This window comes from Ursus arctos, unplaced genomic scaffold (genome assembly GCF_023065955.2).
Source record: "Ursus arctos isolate Adak ecotype North America unplaced genomic scaffold, UrsArc2.0 scaffold_21, whole genome shotgun sequence".
Taxonomy (NCBI): domain Eukaryota; kingdom Metazoa; phylum Chordata; class Mammalia; order Carnivora; family Ursidae; genus Ursus; species Ursus arctos.
In genome coordinates, this window is record NW_026622886.1 from 15,348,195 (window position 1) to 15,373,297 (window position 25,103).

General features: G+C 36.5%; 1 protein-coding gene across 5 annotated transcripts in view; it reads left to right on the forward strand.

The window, feature by feature from the left end:
• Positions 1-25,103, forward strand: part of ANKS1B (ankyrin repeat and sterile alpha motif domain containing 1B) — a 1,053,061-nt gene that overhangs the window by 601,289 nt on the left and 426,669 nt on the right. For 4 of the 5 annotated variants that reach the window (XM_044384492.2, XM_044384493.2, XM_044384494.2 and 1 more), the window contains exons 13-14: positions 10,734-11,323; positions 13,453-13,525. In XM_044384492.2, coding sequence (XP_044240427.1) covers positions 10,734-11,323; positions 13,453-13,525 — 663 coding nt within the window. The remainder of the gene's footprint in view (positions 1-10,733; positions 11,324-13,452; positions 13,526-25,103) is intronic. The other variant, XM_044384496.2, reaches the window with a different exon arrangement.

Here is a 25,103-nt window from a genome sequence, read left to right on the forward strand (position 1 = left end):
CCTGTTTCATTCATGAACATAGATCAAAAATCCTAAACAAAGTACTAGCAAACCAAATCTACTGGGACGTCAAAAGGAAAAGTCATTATGGCCAGTTCATCCCATTAATATCCAGTGTGTTTAACATAAGAAAATATGTTATTTACCCTAGTGGATTAAAGGAGAAAAACTACATAATCAATTCAATGGATGAAGAAAACCATTTGATATAAACTCAATATTCAATCATAATTAAAATTCTCAGCAAAGTTGGAATACAAAAGAACATATTTAACTTAATAAATGATATCTATCCAAAAATTAGAGAAAGCATCATTTTTAAAAGGGAAACATTAGAAATATTCTGTGGTAGATGTGATTACTGCTCTCAATTCTTCACTCCCTCTTCTGCCATGTTATACTGTAGCCAGTACAGTAGGTGGCACTTACATCCCCACTCCATTTACTTTAGGTTTGGACACATGGCTTTATTCTGTCAGTGGATGTGAGAAGTGATAGTGTGCCAATTCCTACAGTGAGACCTGAAGAGTCATCACCCATTTGCACTGTGGACAGACACATCATGCAGCCTCTGAACAACTCCACTGCACACTCATGAGATAATGAGAATGGAAAGGGCAACTAAATGTCTTAGTATTAGCCTGAAAATTGTTTTGACCTCATGGGACCCCTGAGAAGATCTCAAGGACCCCAAAGCATCCCTGAACAACACTTACAGAAATACTACTTTAGCATGCCATTTCCTATGCCACGCTAAAATATACTTGCTGGTAGGAAGCTTGTTTCCTACTAGCAAGTACATTCTTGCACAACCACAATGGAACCAAATCAGAAAATTAACATTAATACGTTGCTACCATCTATTCCTCAGACCTCACTCACATTTTTCTACTTGCCCAAATAATAATCTCTGTGATAGAATCTAGCTGAGGATCCCACGTTGCATATAGTTGCAATGTCTCTTTAGTCTCTTTCCATCTGAACAGTTTCTCTGACTTTCCTTGACATTCATTACCTTGACACTTTTGAAGATTACAGGGCATTTATTTTGTAGACTATCTCACAAATTATGTTTATCTGATATTTCTACATGAATAGATTTAGGTTATGCATCTTTGGCAGGAAAATCCAGAAGTGATCTGTGTTTTTCCTCATTGCATCCTATCAGGTGGGCCAAGGTTTTTATTTGCTCTATTACTGGTGGTGTTCACCTTGATCATTTGATTAAGATAGTGCCTCCCAGAATTCTTCATCATAGAGTTACTTTTTCACTTTGTAATTAATAAGTATTTTATGGGGAGGTCTTTTGAAATTATTTAAATTTCCCATTCCTAATCAAACTTCTAAGTCATTCATTTATATATTTATGGGTTCATGTGTTCCTATTTTATTCGATAGGTTATAATCTATTAACTGTCATTATTTATTTTGTTCCTAAAATTGTCCTCAGTTTAAACAGTTGGAGCCCATTCAAGCTGGCTTCTCTATCCTCCTAACATGCCTCATCACTCTGAGTACTTATTTGCTTTCCAGCACAAGGTGTTCCAGGTTCATCTTGCACCTTCCCTGCACTGGCCCTGATATCAGTAATTTCTCAATGGATCATTGCTTATTTGAATGGAAAATATATTTAGAAGCCAAAATGTAGGCTTTATATACTGCTACTGGGATTTCAATTTTCCACTCCTTCTTAGCTGACAGAGTGGGTTATATATATTTGTAAATATATACATACACAAATACATATTTACATCTGTCTTTATCTATATATCTTGAAAACATTGGTATCTCCAATTCCAATCCAACATCACAAAGTTCACTCTAGTTTTCTTCTTCATATTTAAAAATTCTCCCTTAAACAGTTTAGTGAGAAATCTGGCTCCCATTACCCTTAATGTAGTTGCTTATTCAATCAACCCCTCGTAAGTAACTGATTTCCCAGATTCACTCCCTCCCCACTCAGACATCTCTCTCCCCTTGACTGAAATTTTATTCTCCATGCCAGTTCATCTCTCTGTGTAAACACCCTGCTCATCTTCCTGGGGCTGCGCCTTACAGCAGGCCATTGCCACACATGCTCCTTTCCCTGCCTGGGCTTTGACATCCCATGCCAGGCCACTCCATGCATGAACAATTTTCTCTTCTGGAGCAGGACACTTTCCTTGCCCTGTTTGGGATTTGACACCCCTTGCTAGACCACCCCTTTGCAGGGATATCCTCCTTGCTTTTCTGACTCCTTCTGCTAGGCCACTCCCCCTCCATAGGTTCCCTCCCTACCCCCACCTGACACTCCATACTGGGCTACTCCAAATGTGGACACCCTCCTAACCCTGCATGGACCCCAACATGCCATTCTCAGTTGTCCTAAACATGGACACTACCATTACCCTGCTTGAGCCCTGATTCTCAACTCCAGGTCACTGCAAATCCCCATTCTCCACTGAAGGTATGGATGCCATCTCACTTTCCCTCATCTAATGACTTTAGGACTGAGTTGTATGGAGTGAATGGGAAAGGGAAAAGGAAATGACCAGCTATCTCATATCTGAGCTTGTCTACTTATGGTACAGGTTGTTCCTTCAGATCGTAGGTGATTTTCTTAATTTTTAAAAAATACTTTTTTAATTTTTGGTTGCAGTTTTCAAATTCCTTGGCACCATATTTTTTATTTGTTTTCATTGGCTCTTCAACATTCATTTTCATTTCCTTTTCTTGCAATGTCTTTAAATGGGGTTCTATTAAAATCCTTTTTTATTTTCCATGTTTAATGAGAAGATATGTCCTGGATTATTCATTCAGAAGAGGCTGCTATATGAGAATAGGCATGAGCCATACCACATGAGAACAACTTTACCTATTTCACTGCTCAAGGACTTTCTCCCTTGTTGTTACCATGAAGTATTAAGAAACAGGGGAGCTTGATTCAGAAAGACTTCGTACCATTACTTCAGTGTTCTCCAGAGCTCCATTCACTTTACTTTCCAAAGTAGTAGTCTTACAGTTGAACATTGTATTTTGCTACTATTATGTCCAAGGTCTCCCTCCTCTGAACTGCTGCCTCCCATGCCACTCCCACTTCCCCATTTTATAAAATGTTTTTTGTCCTTGAGGTCTCTGGTGTTTTCAATTCAGATTCTGCTCCTGAAAGTTTTTCCTCAGATTAAGTCTCTAGCCCTACTAAAAGCATGTCTTTATTGGATATTCCTAAGATTTTCAAGGATTTAAGCTGCTTCCTATTGTCTTTTTGCAGAATTTTTTCAAGTTCTGCTAGTTGTTCTCAGATTCTATTGGTCAGCATCCTGCTTAGTGCTGGGCCCTCTCCTTTGGTTAATCAGACTCTAATGGCAATTTCATGGCTTGCAGGATCCATCCAGTTTCATTTTCTTTTCACCACTACAGCCACACAGATGCAGATCCAGTTCTGGATCTTGTTGCTATCACCTGATTTGGTTTTGCCCACCCATTTTCCAGGGCCATGGGGATTCCTTGATACCTGCTTTATTGAAGTTATCACCCATAGTTGTTTTTTTTGTTCATTTGTTGCTATCATGTTGTCATTTTATTCTTTCATTACTATATGTTTTTTTTTAATCTATTTATTAATTTGAGGGAGAGAGAGAGCAGGGGGAGGGACAAAGGGGGAGGGAGAGAGAAAATCTCAAGCAGACTCCCCACTAAGCACAGAGCCTGACAAGAGGCTCAATCCCGCACCGCTGAGATTGTGACCTGAGCTGAAATCAAGAGTCAAACACTTAACTGACTAAGCCACACAGGTGACCCCCCCATTATTATATGTTTATATTTAAATTCCAGTTAGTTAGCATACAATATAATATTAGCTTCAGGTATACAGTATAGTGATTCAACACTTCCAAACAACACCCAGTGCTTATCACAAGCTCACTCCTTAATCCCCATCACCTGTTTCACCCATCCCCCCTCCCATCTGATAACCATCAAGTTCTTCTCCACAGTTAAGAGTCTGTTTCTTGGTTTGCCCCTCTCTCTTTCCCCCCTTGCTCATTTGTTTTGTTTCTTAAATTCCACATGAATGAAATCATATGGTATTTGTCTTTCTCTGACTGACTTTTTCCACTTAGCATAATACTCTCTAGCTCCATCCATGTCATTGCAAATGGCAAATTTTCATTCTTTTTTATGGCTGAATAATATTCCAATATTCCATTCCATTCCATTCCATTCCATTCCAATAAGATTCCGTTTATGGCTGAATAATATTCCATTCCATAATACACCACATCTTCTTCATCCATTCATCAGTCAATGGACACTTGGGCTGTTTCCATAATTTGGCTATTGTAGATAATCTACTATGAATGTTAGGATACATGTATCCCTTTGAATTAGTACTTTTGTATTCTTTGGTTAAATACCTATCATAGGGTAGCTCTATTTTTAACTTTTTGAGGAACCTCCATACTGTTTCAATGCCTGCACCAGTTTGCATTCCCACCAATAGTGCGAGAGGGTTCTTTTTTCTCCACATCCTCACCAACACCTGTTGTTTCTTGTGTTGTTGATTTTAGCCATTTTGACAGGTGTAAGGTGATATCTCATTGTAATTTTTTTTTTGTATTTCCCTGATGATCAGTGATGTTGAGCATCTTTTTATGTGTCTGTTGGCCATCTGTATGTCTTCTTTGGAAAAATGTCTATTCATGTCTTCTGCCTGTTTTTTTGTTGGATTATTCATTTTTGGGGTGTTGAGTTTTATAAATTCTTTATATATATATTTTGGATACTAACCCTTTTTTGGATATGTAATTTGCAAATATCTTCTCCCATTCAGTAGGTTGCCTTTTAAATTTGTGGATCATTTCTTTCATTGTGCAGCTTTTTATTTTGATTTAGTCCCAATAGTTTATTTTTGCTTTTGTTTCCCTTGCTTCAGGAGACATATCTAGAAAGAAGTTATTATGGCCAATGTCAAAGAGGTTACTGGCTGTGTTCTTCTCTAGGATTTTTATGGTTTCAGGTCTCACATGTAGGTCTTTCATCCATTGTGAATTTATTGTTGGTATGGTATAAGAAAGTGGTCCAGTTTCATTCTTTTGCATGTTTTTATCCAGTTTTCCTAATCCCATTTGTTGAAGAAACTATTTCCCACTGTATATACTTTCTTGCTTTGTTGAAGATTAATTGATCATATAGTTGTGGGTTCATTTCTGGGTTGCCTATTTTGTTCTATTGATCTATGTGTCTATTTTTGTGCGAGTACCATACTGTTTTGATCACTACAGATTTGTAATATAACTTGAAGTCTAGAATTGTGATGCCTCTAGCTTTGCTTTTCTTTTTCATGAAGCACACATTAGACCAGATGGACTTAATACATATACTTAGAACATTCTATCCTAAAACAGAAGAATATACATTATTTTCAAGTACACATGGATGATTCTCCACAATAGATCACATATAAGGTCACAAAACAGGCCTCAACAAATACAAAAAGACCGAAGTCGTATCATGCATCTTTTCTGATCACAATCCTATGAAACTAGAAGTCAAACACAAGAAAAAATTTGGGAAGACCACAAATATATGGAGGTTAAATAATATGCTACTAAACAATGAATGGGTCAACCAGAAAATCAAAGAAGAAATAAAAAAAAATACATGGAAACAGATGAAAAACGAAAACACAATGGTCCAAATTCTTTAGGATGCAGCAAAAGCAGTCCTAAGAGGAAAGTATATAGCAATACAGGCCTACCTCAAGAAGCAAGAAAAATCTCAAATAAAAACCTAACCTTACATTAAAAGAAGCTAGAAAAAAGAACAAATGAAGCCTAAACCCAGCAGAAGGAAGGAAATAATAAAGATTAGAGCAGAAATAAATGGTATAGAAACTAAAAAAAAAAACAATAGATCAGTGAAACCAGGAGTTGGTTCTTTGAAAAAATTAATAAAATTGATAAACCTCCAGCACAACTTATTAAAAAGAAAAAAGACCCAAATAAATAAAATCACAAATGAGAAAGGAAAAATAAAACAACCAACACCACAGAATTTCTACTAATATCAATATCAGTGCTCGAATCCCTGGAAATGGAGAAATTTTTTATTTTCTAAAGAGGGATAAAATGATCCAGTAGACAAAAGTTATGATTTAAAATACAAGAAGAAATCATTCATTTTACATAATTTGTTTTTATCTTGACATGAAATTTGGGGTTTTATTGTTATTCAGGTATTTATATGATAAAGATCAGGGCAAAAATGGTTAAAAGGGATTGAAATGCTTACCTAACTGATACTTTCTCTAACATTTCTTTGAAATGCTAATGCTGCTTTGAGTAACTATCAGATTGGAATTCACACATATTTAGTTCTGTACCTTGGCATGAAATATCCACTTATCAAAAGAGAAGTGTGAAATTAAATGAGACAAGTTATGAAAACAGTTTAATCTATATACTCTACCTCAGTTACATATAAAAAAATAGTAAGAAAGTGCAAAAATTCTTTTAAAAGTATATTTTAAAAATATATAAGCAGAAACAAAAGAGTAAATCCCATATATTTACTATGTCAAAATAACAATCTTTATTGAGTATCTAATACAATCACTACTACATTTATTTGTAAAAATGAAACCCTTTAGATTAAAAATTGTCGTAATAGCAGAAACATATTTAATGTGTTCTATGCCACTGCCATTGTTCTGACTGCTTCACTTCTTTTATTAAGTCTTCACAACACTTACAGGTGTATATTGTTACTATCTTTGTTTGCAGAAGTCAAAATATAAACATTGCCAGAATGTATTTTGAACAATGTATTAATTCTTCTTTGAAAACTAGGATACAGGCTGAATCATTTATCTATCATGGAATATCAACCACTCTGAAACTTGATGGCTTAAAATAATAACCTTCATATAGCTTATGGTTCTGGTGAGTGTTTTCTTCTGGTCTGCACCAGCCTCAGCTAATCTTGGCTAGGTTTTCTCATTCATCTGTGGTCAGTTCGTATTGGCCCAGGATTGGTAGTTCATAGTTGACCTCACTCAAATGTCAGAAAGTTGGCTGACATTGTCTAAGGTGACAGAGATGGCTGGTGTATCAACCTTGCCTTTTTTTATATATATATAATTTTTATTTTGTTATATTTGTCACCCAACCTTGCCTTTTTACTTTAGGTTTGTTTTGTTTTTTGTTTTTTATTCTTTAATATCTTGGGACCTTTCTGATCCTGGAGGAACTGGCCCTCCTAGGGCTAGCTAAATCTTAGATAGTAAACATGCATTTCATATGCAAACCAACCAACCCAGATCCACACTGCAACCATGCTGTGGACCACATTTTACCTGGCCTAATCACACCAGGGCCAGGTAACAGACAACTAGGGATAGTCCCTATATTTTAGAAGCTGCTGAAATGATTCCAACTAGCCAATCCTAAGCCTGATGACCCTGTTTCACCCATTCCTTCACATAGAAATCACAATAAAGGCTCTGGCCCACCTTTTCCCTCACTCATACTGCCTGTTAACTAACCCTGCCCCCCACCCCCACCCCCACCCCTCCCCCCCCCCCCACCCCCCCACCCCCCCCCCACCCCCCACCCCCCACCCCCCCCCCCCCCCCCCCCCCCCCCCCCCCCCCCCCGCCTCCTGCCGCAGGGCGTGGCTTCCTCCCTCCTCTTGGAATCTATAACAGTTTATCTTTTCAATGGCAATTGTCTCCTTATCTGTTAGTCTCATCATACCTGAAAAACAATAAAACCTACAATTTCAAACAGCTGGGTAATGTATTTCATCATCTCTCGGGCAAGTCTGGGCTTGTTCACCTGGCAGCAAATTTGCAAGAGCAGCAAGAGAACAAGCCCCAGTGCACACAAGTGCTTTTCAGGTCTCAGCTTTGGCTGTGTTTGCTATTGTCCCATTGGCCAAAGTAAGGCACGCGTCCATCCCCAGAGTCAGTAGGAGGAATGGATACAGAGCAGGGTGTGGCTACAGGGAGCTGTTGCATAGTGGGGCCATACCTGCTATCAATCGACCAAATAAGCATTTCGGGAGCTTTTATATCAACTTCTCATTCTCTTTGATTTGAGTAATCTTTAGAGTTTGGCCATTGAAAGAAGCAAGTAATAGTTGCCTTTGGCAACTCTTAACAAAAATGTTACCAACTATCATGATGCTAAGAACTATTATTCAAAAGACAAAGCTTATATGCTAATACCTAAATTATCTTTTACTTAGGGAAGTGATTGCTTATCACTAGAGGACTTGGACAATATAAAGCATTTTGAGGTTGTGATTATAGTCATTTCCGTGAAACCACAGAGGGGATGATAACCTAATAATAATATTCACAGAAAACTTTAAATAATATCATGCCCCTAAAACTCTCATTTATCATGATTATGGTCAAAACCCTCTTGACAGATTTACAGACTCTTTTTCCCACAACAGGCTGATTATTTTCAATTTTCTTTTCATAATCAAACCCTTTGGCCTTCTTTAACAACTTTCAAAATAAAATTCTAAACTTCTTTATTTCCGAATTCCTCCTTCCTTTTGCAATACTTACCCATTACTGTCATCCATATCAACCTGTTATGTTGTAAAGCACTATGGATCCAAATAGCATACGTAGAAAAAAGAGAAAATACGCTGGAACAGAATGCCAGGTTTTATTTCCTTTTGGTATTATCTTGCTTCCATGGAGGTGGAAAAAAAACTTTTTTAGTTCATTTATCCCCAATTCCAGGAATAGTCGTAAAGAGGAGAAACATGTCCCTTCCCACAAAGAGTCTACTTGCTTGCCTTTGAACCCTAGTTCTTTTATCTAAATAGTAGTGTATTTTCCAGGCCAGTGAAGACGGGGATCTAATAGACCTTAGTTTGAATCTCAGCTTACCCACTTACTAGCTAGGGAAACTTCAGTAACTTAAGTTGTTTAAGTGTTCATTTTTACTTCAAATAAATGGATATAATAGGCTATAAACTCTAGCTTTAGAGAGAGTTCAGAGCTGCCATCACTCACTCTGTACTCACTGTTCTCCCCAGGAAGGGTCTCTGTCTTGAGGGAAGGACGGAAGAAGTTATTATCAAGGACATAGTGTTGCTACACTGGAAAGGGATACAGTTTTTGTGGGAAGACAGAGAGATTATTATAGTACTGGGTGGGCGCAGAGTGTTCCTCCTTTAGATTGTTGTCTTTTGGACCTCTTTTCCTAGCACTCTTCTCTCTACCATCTTGGAATACCATTGTGACAAGGTCAAAGCAGACATCTTCTGCTTGGAAAGCCGCATAGGAACCAGGGTTAGGTATGGGGATATGCAAGATCAGGAACAAACCTGCCTCTATCAGCTCCTAGGGAGAGAACAGTGTAGGGACTTGGGACCAAACCGTAATAAAGAACATTGGTTTGTCTGTAGCATATTCTGGGCAAATATCTATTGAGACTTATTATGGCTGCCAATTTGTTTAAATATGTGAATGCAATATTCTGGCTATACCTCTATCAGATAATCATTATTATTATTAATCATTTCATGGGACGGTTTTGCAGATCAAATGAAATCTTGTAAATATAACCCCTAATTCGGTACCTGTTAAATAGCACATACCTGTTAAATGTTACTTGTTAATTTATGAAAACTTTGGTGTTTGAAGTTTATAACATAACCAAGGCATTGAAAGTGCAAGTCAGCAAGTCAATTTGGGATTTGTATTATCCACCACATTGGCTATTTTTGACTGTTTCACGAGATTGGGTTATGAGCTTATCAGGTAATTTAACTTTGATTGTGGCAAATATTCAGCTATATGAACTAAAATGACCAATCGAAAAAGTATACCGACTTCCTTTGCTAAGTTCTTTGGCCAGGGTTTTACACAGTATATCTTTAAAAGACAAATTAGGTCATAAAAAGTGTGGTATATTTTAAGTCTCAGAGAACATTATGTTTTATCTTAGAAAAAATTACAAAGCAATAAATCCTTCTTTTTTTCTTTTCTGCATTACACTTTCAAAGATCTGAAGAAAGTAAAAAATAACTAATGCCATTTCAGAGAGAAAGAAAAAGATAGCTTTGTGTTAATAGCTCAACATCAGTTTCTTGTAAGAGTCTCTCCTTTTAGTGATATTATGGATTGCGTTGTTTGCCTGTGTTAAGCCTGAACAAATCTTTTTGTCTAAATTATATAACTTATAGAATTACTCTAATTTTATATTTAAAGTAATACTGTCAATATTATTAAATTATTTCTTAATTTAAACCATACATTACTTCTAATTATACTTCTTTCAAAGATTTTTTTCTGCATTTATTTGCTGAGAGAAGGGCAAAGGGATGTTATTTTGTATGATCTTGATTTACCTGCCTGATGTCCTACGGCACAATGATTCATTTATTGTGAGGGTTTGGACCTGGGTGTTTCACTTCAAGAAAACCCAGTTTTGTTATTCAATGTAAAATATATGCTCTGGGGACAAGGAAAAACAATGTACAATTACTCAATTAATACTTAATTCATATCTTTGAAATGCACCCTAGGGTATGTCATACACACAAACACACACAAAAACATCTTACACTTGGTACTGTAGGGTCATGAGTTCATAAAGTGAGAAGGATACCGTTGTACCAACAAATAAAATGTCTGGGTATTGCACAAGTTTGAAAAGACACTGCTATTGTATCAGGGCATTTGGAGTCCTTATAAATAACCATCCTGATATTCTTCCTCTCTTTTGCAGATGACCCTTCTCAACAGGAAGACAGTGATCCTCCAAAAGAATATGATCCTGGGCAATTTGCAGGCCTTCTCCATGGGTCCTCTCCAGCCTGTGAGTCCCCTGAAAATCCACTTCATCTCTACGGGAAAAGAGATGAACGTGAAGAAGGACAAGAGGAAGTCAGTTTGGCAAATAGTCCTTTGCCTTTCAAAAAGTCTCCAATAGCAAATAACTCAGAAACTTTGGTAAAGAAAATTAAACCCAAAGTGGTCAGTCGAACAATTTTTCACAAAAAAAGCAACCAACTTGAAAACCATACCATTGTTGGCACAAGAACAACTAGGAGTGGATCCCGGAATGGGGACCAGTGGATTGTGAACACAGGAGGGTTTGTGGAGCGAGCCTGTACCCTGGGGAGAATAAGGTCATTGCCAAAAGCCCTGATTGATATGCATTTATCAAAAAGTGTCTCTAAATCGGATTCTGATCTCATTGCATACCCTTCAAATGAGAAAACACCAAGGGTTAACTGGAGTGAATCTTCAACTGCCGAACATAGTTCTAAAGGGAATTCTGAAAGAACACCATCCTTCACTTCTGAATGGGAAGAAGTAAGACTTGTTCTTCTTTTTGTTCTTTATATAGGACTTTGGAGCAAGGGAAGTTTGGGGGAAGGGTTTTCAGTTTTTTAAGTCTTTCAGAGGCAAAAAAAAAAAAAAAAATTAACAGACACATACAGTTCCAAGTGGAAGGGCAAGATTCTAGGGGTAATATATGATAATTTCGCAGCTAGTGTAAAAACAAACACAATTCCACACATGTGGAGAAATCTATTGTTTCCATAGAAATTGATACCAAGCAGAAGTAATAACTAGCTATGAGGTACAAGAGAATGTTCACATTATGTCCTACCAAGCACTGCAGCTGACAAACTGAGAAAAATCTTCGTATTTCTGCAGCTCTGTATCATTCTGCTAGTTGCTAAATTCTTTGTTAGCTTGTCTCCCATCTTTAAAGTATCTTATATTTTCAGAAAAGCTCCTTGTAATCTTAAACTTAATGGTAAACAGAATAGTCCTGGCTCGGGGTGCCTAGGTGACTCAGTTGTTTAAACGTCCAACTCTTGATTTTGGCTCAGGTCATGATCTCAGGGTTGTGAGATTATGCCCCATTCCGTGTTCGGCACTGGGCATGGAGCCTGCTTAAGATTCTCTCTCTCTGCCCCTCACCCACCACTCATGCTCTCTCTCTCAAAAAAAAAAAAAAAAAAAAAAAAGAATAGTCCTGGCTCTTCTCCAAGTACTATACAATAAACCCAAATTACTTAATATTTCCCTTTTACAATTATCAGAGAGACATTAAAGAAAAATATGTTGAGGTCATGTATCACCAATTTAAGCTCTACTTAAAGACAAAGTCTTTCATTTTATAGAATTAGTCAGAAAGTAAGTGCCCTTGCAAGGTTATGAAATATCATCTTTGTCCCTAAGGAGGACTACATCATAAAATAATGAAGTTCCTTGCCTTTTCTTGAATTTCTTCAAAGAATGGACCACAGTCTCCCTTAGCATTTCATTCTAACATGTCACATTTTCTCCCTCAAAAACCTGTGCCAGGTGGATTGGGTTTTGAAGCACAATAGGTCACTAGAGTATTCTGAGAACTAGAAATGTCTGATATTGACATTCTGAATTGAGCTATTTGGGAAAATCACTTAATCTGTCTGCATCTGTTTCAGGGTGAGCAAAATGGGACATTTGAGTAATACTTATTGTCCTCTCTGAAACCTGCTGTCTTACTCAGGTTGGTAGGATGATGATGAGGGGATTAAACCATAAATGGCTAAAGCTTAGATAGTCATATCTTCCTATAAATACTGTACTACTAGATTGATTGTTCAAATCTCTCCACTTCTTATATTTATTAACTCTCTGAGTAACATCTGAAATCCTTTTTGGAATGCAGCAGGATTAATTAACATTTAGCCTATCTCTCAGAATTAAGGTGTTTCCCCATGCCTGGATTCTTACGATTACTTGTCACAAATCAGCTTGTGGCTAGTCAAGCCATTTAGTAAGAACTTGGCTCCAATGGCCACAATCACAGACTGAAACCCACCCCTTCACCAGTCAGAGAGATGCACGCTTTCAGAACAGGAAGAATGCCTGAGAGAATGGACATGTTCACGTGAATTTATCCTCAGCCCATCCCTCTCTGAGTTTAAAGAACATACAATTCCCAGGGCGCCTGGGTAGTGCAGTCGTTAAGGCGTCTGCCTTCGGCTCAGGGCGTGATCCTGGCGATCCGGGATCGGGTCCCACATCAGGCTCTTCCGCTGTGAGCCTGCTTCTTCCTCTCCCACTCCCCCTGCTGTGTTCCCTCTCTTGCTGGCTGTCTCTCTGTCACATAAATAAATAAAATCTTTAAAAAAAAAAAAAAAAAGAACATACAATTCCTAACTTACTGACCCATGTAGGCCCAAACAAAGTTCATTATAAGAAATATAAAGAAAAAGGGATTTGATTTTGAACATTTAAGAAAGGGAAGCATAATTCATATTTTTAAAAGAAATTCAAAAGATGTCTGCTTCCTTTTAAACCTTTCCCAGTCAGTCTCTTAATTGTGGTATTGCAGTAGTAATAATATCAAGAATATATGCTTCTGGCATTTGGAAATTATTTTAAAATGCAATGCTAAAAGTGAATTAATAATTTACTTATATGGCTTTTGTTTCTCACAGATTGACAAAATAATGAATTCCATAGATGTTGGAATTAACAGTGAACTTAAAGAAATGAACGGTGAGACCACAAGTAAGGAAACCTTTCTTTTATGTTGTAATTAATAAATGTGCTCAAGAACTAGCTAGAAAATTATAGGAGGCTTTAGATAATTTCATGTTTTTATCATAATAACAGCAGCTACAAATTATTTCTTTCCACTCATATCAAACAACCATGACCTCTAAATATCAATTTTAAGTACATCGATTCAGCACACGGAAAGTCTTTTTTCCCCATGTGCTATGCCAGTTAACATCGGTGGAGTTTCAACTCTGTGTAGAGCTAAGTATGAAGCACTTCAGCGTGTTGTAGATCGTGATGACCTGATACACTACGATTCCCCATAAAGTGAAATGTCCCAGTCATCCTGGCCGGAGTGATTAACCACTTACCCCCAGGTTGTAAGCTTCAGGATGGCAAGAACTATGGGTTACTCATCTTCACGTACCCCAGAATACCTATCAGAGTGTCTCACAAATAGTTGATTTTGCAATCACTATTTAATATATTGCCCTATGAAGTATTGTTTTTTTTCTCTATAATTAAAGCTCAGAGTGTAATTCCATTAGCAGCTTTCTTTGAGGACTTTTTGCTTCGTACTAATGGGTGATGTCAAATACCAGATAGCTAAATCTAAAAATAACAGTCCCATTCATGCAAGGGAAACTACTATTCTGGAAAGAATCAAAAGATCTGACTTCATTTCTAACCAGCCACGAAGTAGTGGCATAACTGTAGATTATCACACAGATGTATAAAATTTGGAGTTAAAACAAACAATTGCCAAGCACTCTGAAGAATTTGTGTTTAAGTTAGTTGTGATAGTTGATGGTTTTGTAGAGATGATAATATTAAGGTCTGTGAGAAAGACATCTAAATATATCATAGGATAAACAGCTATGGGATTTTGTGGCCCTTTGACCAGTCACCAGGGCATTTTAAACAGCACCCCATGCGACTCTTAAGCACAGGAAAGTTGGAAAATGGCTCTCTTATGATGCACTGGGCCTGGGTGGATAAGAAGTGACATGGAAATCTGGGGTTGCAGTCACTGAAGGGGATATTCAGGCCTAAATGAACATCTTACTCATTTCTCCTATACTGGGACAGGTAAGGAATTACTCTAATTTGACTGGACCCCATTTCAATTAAGTGATAATTGTTTAAAGGTTACATAATTTTTTTCTGAAATGCATATCTATTTTAGATTTTTAAAACTGAAAAATTATGGAATAAAGTACCAAAATTGTGCGCGTATGTCTAATGACACAAATATGACATTAGCTCTGTGATAACATGTATAGCCAGGTCTCTCATACAGAAATGCTGATGAACATTGAGGGTTTTTCTAGTATTCAAAGAACTAGCCTAGGAATGTATGTTGCTATATAGTTCCTCTAGACATGCTTACAGAATAATTTCAAGAAAGTGTAGGAATGCATATTTTGAATTGATACAAAAGTAAGCATTTTTTTTTTTTGTCAATAGGAAATTCCCTGATACTGAGAATGTTCAGGCAGGGACATAATGCTTCTCTATTGGAAGACTTAGGTGACATTGAACATTAATGCTCTAAAATTCTTCAAACAGATAATACCACAGAATTATAAAAAATATAAATGTGATTATAATGAAAGAGTAATGTTATAATAAGGGCAAATGTTAAAAATGCCAGTCGGGCAAAGCTGCCTTCAAAGGGAACTTTAGTAGTCAACAAATCCACAGACTATCTCCCCTAATTCTCCTCTTTCTACCATTTATACCGCCATCCTACCCTCTGCCTTTATTTACCATTTTTCTATAGTGATAATGAAAATGAAAGTAGAGACTCAGTCCTCACAGATTCATTACTATTAACAAAGTCTGGTTTTGTATGTCCCTTAATTTTTGCCTCTTAATTATACATTAATTATATACTAAGTGATTGACCTTGCCGTGTGGCATTCCAATTGGCCTTTAGGTCATTGTGGATTACAACTTTACTGGGCTGCAGGCTCTTACCTCTTGAGGCTAGATATACTAGAGAGGTGATAACCCCATGCAAATTCCACAAATATGTACTGCTTCCCACGTGTGGTTGGGAAATCACATGGTGAAATAAGTCAGACAGACACGAATTAAAATCTCAGTTCTGCGATTTACTGGGCTCTTGAACTTAGGCAACTCATTCAATTTCCCGATCAACAGAAATGAGGATATTAATATAGGATCATTGTAGAGACATGTGCAATGGCATATAGGTAGAATCAGACTTATATAGATACGTATTGAATTTCAGCTCCCCACCTTGCCCTACCACAAGGGAGATGTGACGTTTGACACTGTGGACATACTGAGATAAACACACATTAGCCCTTTCTTTAAGAACTTCAGGTCAGTTAGTCTCATAGTCTTCATGTTAAATTCGCTGTGCTCCCTGGAATAGTGGCTTGTCAATTGTAATATAGGTAGTAACAAGCCCAACAGTCAGCTGCTACCAGAGAAGAGTAATTACTAAAACAGATCATTAAACTTCAAGGTACCCTGGCAAAGAAAAGAGAAAAATCTAGACTGTATTGATTTAAATGGACTAAATTATTTTATGAAACCTGGATGTTCTTCTCTTTTTGCTTGACAATGGGGAAGAGAGGTGCAATGAAATTAACAGGAGGTAAATTTAGAATGAGCAAGAGGAAATACTACCTTACTGGTATGTGTTGACAGCATCTAGAATTTTGCTTTGGAAGGCCACTGAACCAAGCACTATGCCTGGCTTTAACAGGGCTGCACAGCTTTATGAGTGTTTGTGATGTTTGTTGCTCAGAAGACAATTGGGAGAATAAAATCAGAAGCAATGGAGATACATGATGGATCAAGGATGAGCATTACATTTTCCATGCTCTTTCCCATTTTGTTTCAATGTTTTTGTTTGCCCTCCCTACCACTTGCACATTTGCAATTTCAGGTATTTTGTAAACAAAATATTTATTGGACCAGTAAAGGATCTGAAACTCTCTCATCTTCACTCCTAAAAATAGGAACCAGCTCAAAGTTTGAGCAATCTCTGTGAATCATCAAACTAGTTATACTCATAGAAAACCATTTCCTCTTTTTTTTTTTTTAATTTCCTCAACAACTATATAGTAGTTTGAAACTTAGCCAGCAACATCAAATATCCAGGACTAAGGTAGAAATAGTAGTAAATAAAAGTTACTGAATCTATATTAAGTTCTCACTCAGAATAACATTAATAGACAATTTTCACAAACATAACTTCTGGTTTCCCACTTAAAATCAGATTCAAATGTCAAACAAATGGGCATTGGTAGTAGGATTCAACTATATTGAATACCTCATATTGTATAGAACATCCTATTCTTTGGTGATGCTGGATATGTGATGTGATAGTACATTCTACATAGTCATATACTTCCATGTACAGGATTTTTTCAGAGAATTGGTTTTGAAGTTAGCTGGACTCAGTTTCAAATCCCAGGGTTGCAGTTCACTGGCTCTGTGACCTATTTGATCTTGGTTTCCTCCCCTATAAAGTCAGATTTTTAACAACCACCTCGTAAGATCTCTGCAAAATTAAATTATGCACTTGTACTGCTATAGCCTAGAATATAGCAGGTAATCAATAAATGTAATTCTTTTGCCTTCTTATCAAAGTATGCATGATTATCTTTCCAATTAGAGTGTATGCCATGCAGGAAGAAACTTGGAAAGTCTTGCCTATCGTTTTTTTTTTTAAAGATTTTATTTATTTATTTGACAGAGATAGAGACAGCCAGCGAGAGAGGGAACACGAGCAGGGGGAGTGGGAGAGGAAGAAGCAGGCTCATAGCAGAGGAGCCTGATGTGGGGCTCGATCCCATAACGCCGGGATCACGCCCTGAGCCGAAGGCAGACGCTTAACCACTGTGCCACCCAGGCGCCCCTTGCCTATCGTTTTGATCAGTAAAGATTTTAGTTAAATATAACTACTCATATTCTAAGTTGCTTTCATGAGGAATCTTTCTTGAAGTTACATTTCTTGACCATTGTCCTTGTATCACAAGGAAGCACTTTCAAATTAGGAAATTTACCATGTTCATTGTAACTACTCAAAATTCTCACACTTGCTAAGATCAGTTTGCGGATCTTCTTCACGAGATTGAGGAAAACTTAAGTAGAGGCAATAATTGTCTCCATAGGACTTGCTTATCATTACACACATACAGCAAATATTCAGAGTAATTAAGTGCCCAGACTTTATAATACAGGGGTGGCAGATAATCTCATAAACACCCGCCTACTTCTAATCTAGCTTCAATAATCTCCTGCCACACTAGGCAGACCACAGGTGAATGGACTGTATTGGAATCATCTCAAGTACATGAATACAAAAAGTAGCATCTAGTTAAAACGTATTTTTTAAGGCTGGGATTTCTTTTTTATACTTAACATTAAATTATATTCAAAGAAAAATATTCTAGAGTCTTATCTTTTAAAAACCTACCTTTGCCAAGATATCGATTCCATCTAAATTTTAATTGTAAACGAAAGCTATTAAAATGAATTTGTAAAAGATTTTATCATAGAATACACTATATTGGATAGATAAAGCATAACTCAAGTTATTGGCTGGAGAGCTCATAGTCTGAAAGCAGTCACTAACATTAATCTGCAACTCCACTTTCTAAGCTTTTGCTCTTCTTTTTCTCTAAAAGTCTGAGGGACAAGTTACAGTTCAGAGTCCCTCATAGCTGTAGAGATCCTCCATGAGAGTATCTGGGAACCTAGGAACTCACAAAGGCAGAATAAGTGTTCTCTCTTTTCCTGATCCACACTCCACCTTCACCCTAGTCTGCGAGAACAGAGAATGTTCACTTGGCCCTTTCCACAAAGAGGGTCTCTTTCTGGGTGGTCAGGACAGACGTCTCCACAGCCCCAGCAGCTGCCCCTCCCTGATGCCTCCCTTGGTATTTTCTCACCTAGCTCTAGATAAGCCTCAAGAGGTACTTGGTCAACGATTCAGCTGATAGCTGTTTTTCTGCTGAGGCTGTGGATGGGAATGTCATTCCTTAAACTCCAGAACACTTAAAAAAAAAAAAAAGTATTTACAATTTTCCAGAGTTGTCCTATTATGGAAATGACAAAGAGGAAAAAAACTGAAATGTATTCCTTTCTTACTGTGTGTCAGATACTGTGCACTTTTCTCCTGTGAACATTTTCCATTCAATTCTCAAAATAACTGGGTGAGGTATTATTATACCCACTTTATGGATGAAGAAAGGCTCAGAAAAAGTAAGTAATTTCTTGAAGTCAGCTGCTTCAAAAGTAGGTTTGTTTCTTCCTGAAATCCATTAAATACACTACGTACACAGAACAACAGAAGCCAGCCCTTTGCTTCTTTCTCCTCAGCTCAAATCATACTCAGATGCACTAAAGGGAGCCAACTGAGAGCGTTCAAGTGTAGAACCAACCACTTCCTCTTAGCAAAGCCTAACTATTGGTATACAGAAAGCTTTAGCTCCAACTCCAAAGCCCTGCCAAAGTATAGCATGGTCATATAGTTAAATGAGTCACAGCTCTGACTATCTCCTGTGTCCCAAAGTGAATGCATAAATGCTGATAATGACCTGGGTTTCACTTATTTTCGGAGGAAGACTCTTCCTTGCCTCCAGCAATATTCCTTTTTCCATGAACTGTTAAATTGCACATTAAAAACCTCTCTGTGAGATGCTTTGCAACGGACATAATTTATTTTTGATTTTTATTTCTTTTTACAGCACTATTTTTAATAGAACCAACTGGGGAAGGTGGGTAGTAGAATACGTTAGCATACAAGCACCCTGTTTTGTCCAAATTAAGAGAAGACTTATTTTTATTATATTTTATATAACACTTCACTGAGTAACTTTTTTTCAGATAGATTAAATCTAAGAAATCCCTTAATAATAGAACAGCTATATAAAAATGTGAATTACAGTAATTGTTAGGCTAGCATGAGTTAATCTCTATCAAGAGATAGTGTTTAATCAACCAAACAATTGTGTTCTTAGCACAATAGATACTAAAATTTATTTAACACCATTCATTCCAAATAGTCATTAAAAACTAAAATAACCTACATAATATAGATTTTGATCACTAGAATAGGGCTGAGATTTTCTGGTTTTGAAATTATAAGTAATATTCACATGTGAAATTAGGTTTATCTTAAATATGAAATAGTTGAGTATTACTCTGTGGCCTAATATTTGTCTATGATGTATCAATAACTATAACTGGCACATTGTTTTCAATTCAACAAATATTTAAGCTTTCTAGAAGAGGCCTAGAGCAGTGAGCAAGCACAATCTCTCAGTTGTACTGGAATACTTTCCATAACATCTTTCATATATGATCAACCAACATCTGCTCCCATATGTCCCATGATAAGCTCACTACTTTCAGAGACAATATATTCTATCACCAGAAAGCTCAAATTGTTAACAACTTTATTTTTAGACATAGGTTTGAATAAGCTCTCTAGCAATTACTAGTATTGTTGACCTGGGAAAATCATTTCATCAGCCTAAACCTCATTTCTTCATATAGAAGACAGCTATAACAAATAGTATCTACCTTCCCTCAGCATCATTGGGAAAAATCTGATGAATTACTACATGAGAAAGTAATTAGCTACATTCCTAGCACATAGTCGACTATACTGGATGATATCTCCCCTCTGACTTCTCTTTTCCCTTCTATCTATTTTCTCTTAAAATTTTTTTTTCCAAAGAAACAAAGGGTGGATGGTGGCCCACTATTTATTTCTAATACATATATGTACCTTCAAGATATGGATGATATTTTTAATAGGGTATACTTCTTACACATTCACCATAAAGCTGGAAAGCAGCTGCCAAGAATCTTCTTTGTAAGATACTTTAAAAATACTAGTTGAGCCACTTCTATATAAATATCAGTGCATTTTACAAAGTTTACCATTAACAACTTCATAGTCTGGGAAGAGAGTAGGAGATATAGGGAAAGGAAAATTCTTCCTCTGCCCTTCAAAGTCTTCCAACTAGACTAAGAATTAAACTTCCGTAAGACGGATTAATAGGAGGGGGAAAAAAATCAACGTTTTACTACATGTGCATGGAGGCCCAAAACTGAAATTGAGACTTAAAGAAATGACCAAGGCAGGCAGCTTTATACTTTTTAGACAGAGACAATAAATTTGTGAAGAAGTGACAGGATAAAGAAAACAGATGTTTGGGAACTTTAATAAGGAATTCTAAGCAGAATTTTGGTTGAGGTAGTTGATCAGTAAAAGAGTAACAAGGTTTGTTTCTACAGTTTTTCTTGGCTTTGAAGTTTCTATCTCTGGTGATAAGGATCTTTTTTTACTTCTCAGAACAGGGCCGGGTACCTTCCATGTGGGAGATTTCTTTCTTGCTTTCAGGGCAACAGGGGATGGTCTGAGTGTTCTTGTACCAGCTGTTTCCCAAGTAGCTCCAGTTCAAACTAATCAGGATGCTATTGTGGTACATTTTGGGCAGGCTGCCCTGGGCCCCTACAGAGGTAAAAGTAATTAAGACTAATTCGAAATATAGCTAATAGACCTTCATAAGTTATGGATCATCATAATGATTGCTTTTAAATACAAATTTGTCTTCCTAAAACATAATGAAGAATTAACTGATAAACATGGATACCCATGAAAAAATTTTATAGTTTATACTGGTTGTTTCTATGATACACTGTCCTGATAACCAAAGGCTTCTCTTCTACTTATATTTTTGATACTCAGATATAAACTTCTAGAGAATTAGGAAATGAAATGTTTTATAAGTTTAAGAACAATGGTACCCAACCCTATCACTGATAGGAATGTATCCTAAGGAAGCAATAGGACAAGAGCAAAATAGAGATGTTCGTCTCAGCATTGTTTATGATCCTTCAAAAATTAAAATCAAACCAAATCACCATTTATATAAAATTCATAAAATGAGTTACTGTAATTCTCTATGATCAAATATTAAATATCTAATGAAAAATGACATTAGTACTATATTTATTACCATGGAGATATAGCCATAATTTATTACAAGTGAAAAGAGTAGATAACAAAATAAATTATAATCCCATTTTTTAATATACATGCATGAAAAAGATCTGGAGGATAGATGCAAAAATGTTAACTGTGAATATCTCTGGGTAAACTTATCAGTGAGTATTATTTTCTTCTCTCCTAAATTTTCTGAAGTTTTTACAGTGCACATACATCACTTTTATGTTTAATGTCTATACCTTTCAATTAAAAAACTGTATGTCAATTTAATAAACAAATACAATGATAAACAAATTATAATTTATATAATAGACACATATAATTACATATATACAAACATTTATATGTGAAACATAAAATGTTATAGCCATCAATGTAATAATAAAAGGTTTGCCAAGTAAATACTATTAATGAATACATGATTAAGTCTTTTGTCAGTTTTGAGTTAAAATAAGTGTTTCTGTGGCTTTCGTTTAATTTATTTTCTTACGTTACTGCAAAAACTATTTAAGTACACAAATTATTAAAATCTTACTAAACAAATCCCTGATCAAAATGATTTTTTTAATGTCCATTGTCAGTCTGTGTGCATATTCTAGTGACACCCTAGTCCTTGTCTATGTGCACACTGAATTTCTACATATTCATTTTCACATATTTCACAAAATTCTATTTTCCTACATTTTTTTCTTACCTCTTGCTTTATCCCTCTTGTGAATATCCAATGTTAGCATGGTATATATGCTTCTACTCTTTGCTCCAAGTTCATGCTATCACAAACAGATAAGTGATAGGTAGATACATAGATGATAGATAGCTATTGCTTGTGTTTTAAAAACAAGAAATCATGCTATATATATTTCACTGCAACCTATTCTTCTTGTTCAACAATAAATCATAGCTTTACCTTACTTTTATAATCAGTGAAGTAAATAACCTGTGAAACAAAATTGCACTCGTAAAGTTCACCCTCAGAGCGGAAAATTGCTCTGATCGGATTGCTGCCCCAACCTCTGCCCTCACTTGCTCTGTGACTTGGAAAACAACACCTCACACTGAGCCTCAGTTTCCTAATTTGAAAATTAAAAGGTAGGACTAGATCTTTTCCAACTCAATAATTCCATGACTCATACTCTCATCTTCCGTTTTATGGGTTGTGCTTTGGCAGACTATCCTTCTTTAAAGCTTTCCACTTCTTAATTTCTTAAGGACAAATGACCAATAAATCTCAAGTATGTGTATTTCAACTAGGTTCTTCTCAGAATGTTGCCAGATCCTCATTTTATACTGCTTCTTAAATACATTAACATAGTAAATGCATAATTTAATTGATAAAGGTGTGTAAGATATTTAAATTCTTTGTTTTTTTGTGCAAAAGTGATTTTCTCCTAAGCATCTCAGCTCTTTTAAAAAACCTTATCTTATGCTGATTTGTAGGAGACTTAAATGACTAGCTGAAATCATGCGTACATGAGTGATGCAAATGGGAGTAAGTGCAGTATTTCCAATACTATACTTCGCTTCCTTCTGAGTCCACTAAGCTTCTTATAAGAATTTTTATGCCAAAAAAAAGTGGTTAGCATTTCAATAGTGTATACTTTTCATTGGGTTGCAGCTACTGACCAAGTCCTCACAATGGCTTATTTCGTACCCACTGACTGGGCCTGACTGAAGTGTAGTTGAGTACCTCCCTTCCCCACAGGGTCCTGAACTCTGGCTTGCCCCCAAATCTAAGCAAGTACTAAAATGCAGGGCATCTTTAAGAGTTCCTTCAGAATCAGCTGACAACAGAGAGAAACATATCCTATTATACCACTCTGTTCATACCCTCTGCTCAGCTCCACCTGCTTGATCCTCAAAGTTCCTAGAGTCTTGCTTTACCCTTCCCTATTAAAAAAAAAAAAAAAAAAAAAAAAAAAGCCTTTTTCTGTTTGGTTCTGAGATGCCTGAAATCCTGAGGATTCTCCCCGTTGTAATAATCTTTTTAAGTTTCTCCTTGCCTAAGTCTGGATTTGTTTTTATTTGACAGCACAAAAAATTTCTTAGGTCTTCCTGGTTCGCCTTGTGCTTCTCAGCCAGTTTTCTTTTCCTCTGTTGCTATTAATCAGACCATAAAGGGTATTTCCCCAGTGTTGATCCTTAGGGACTATATACTAACTGATTTTCTCTGTATAGCCATTGTTTTGAAAAATGGGTACATGCTTCTATGTGCGTACATGTGTAGGACATGTGGATTATACCTACAACAATCAGAATTGTATATGTGACATAATTATAGATGTGAGATATCTACAGATGGATTTCTTTATCAATTTCTGATACAATTCTGTATCAACCAGGAATTTTCTAAGAAAATTATCTCTTATCTATTCATATCATACCAAGTCTTCGTAATAATAAAACATAAGTGAAATACTAAGGCTTTTTAAATAAAAGTGCAACATACAATAGCAAATACCTTCCACTTACTGTTGCTTACATATGAAAGGCTCATTATAGTGACATTGAGCCTTTATTATAAAAATAAAAGAAAGATCATCTTCTTTTTTTTTTTTAAAGACTGAATAATATTCCACTCTAGGTATATACCACATTTTCTTTATCCATTGATACACTGATGGACATTTAGGTTGTTTCCATAGGGTGGTTGTTGTGAATAATGCTGCAATAAACATGGGAGTGCAGATACCTCTTTGAGATCCTGATTTCAGTTCTTTTGGATAAATACCCGGAAGTGGGATTGCTGGATCACATGGTGGTCCTAGCTTTAATTTTTTGAAGAAATTCCATACTGTTTTCCAGATCGGCTCCACCACTTTACATCCCCACGAGCAATGCACAAGGTTCCCCTTTTCTGACATCCTTGCCAACACTTGTTATCTTTTTTTTTTTTTAAATAATAGCCATCCTAACAAGCATGAGATGATACTTCATTGTAATTTTGGTTTGCATTTTCCTGATGATGAGTGATCTTGAGCATCTTTTCATGTACCTCTTTGCCTGGAAGACATGATGCTAAGTGAAATACGCCGGACACAGGACAAATACTGCAGGTTTCACTTACGTATCTTAGTCCATCAGGCTGCTCTAACAGAATACCACAGACTGGGTGGCTTATAAACAACAACAATTTATTTCTCACAGTTGTGGAGACTGGGAAGTTCAAGATCAAGGAGCCAACAAATTCATGAATGAATTTAGAGAGCCCACTTCCTAGTTCATGCAGCCATCTTTTCACTGTGTCCTCACATGATGAAAGGGGGCCAGGGAGCTCTCTGGGGTCTCTTATAAGGGCACTGATCCCATTCATGAGGGCTCACTTCCCAAAGTTTCCACCTCCAAATACCATCACACTAGGGATTTGATTTCAACAATTTTGGAGAACACAAACATTCAGTCTATAGCATATGAGGTACCTAAAACAGCCAAACTCATAGAAACAGAAGATAAGAGTGGCGCTTGCCAGGGAATTAGGGGAGGAGGAATGGGCAGTTGCTAATTCAACAGGTATAAAATTTTAGTTTGCAACATGCAGAAGTTCTAGAGATCTGTTGTGCAACAGTGTGCTCTACAGTTAACAAT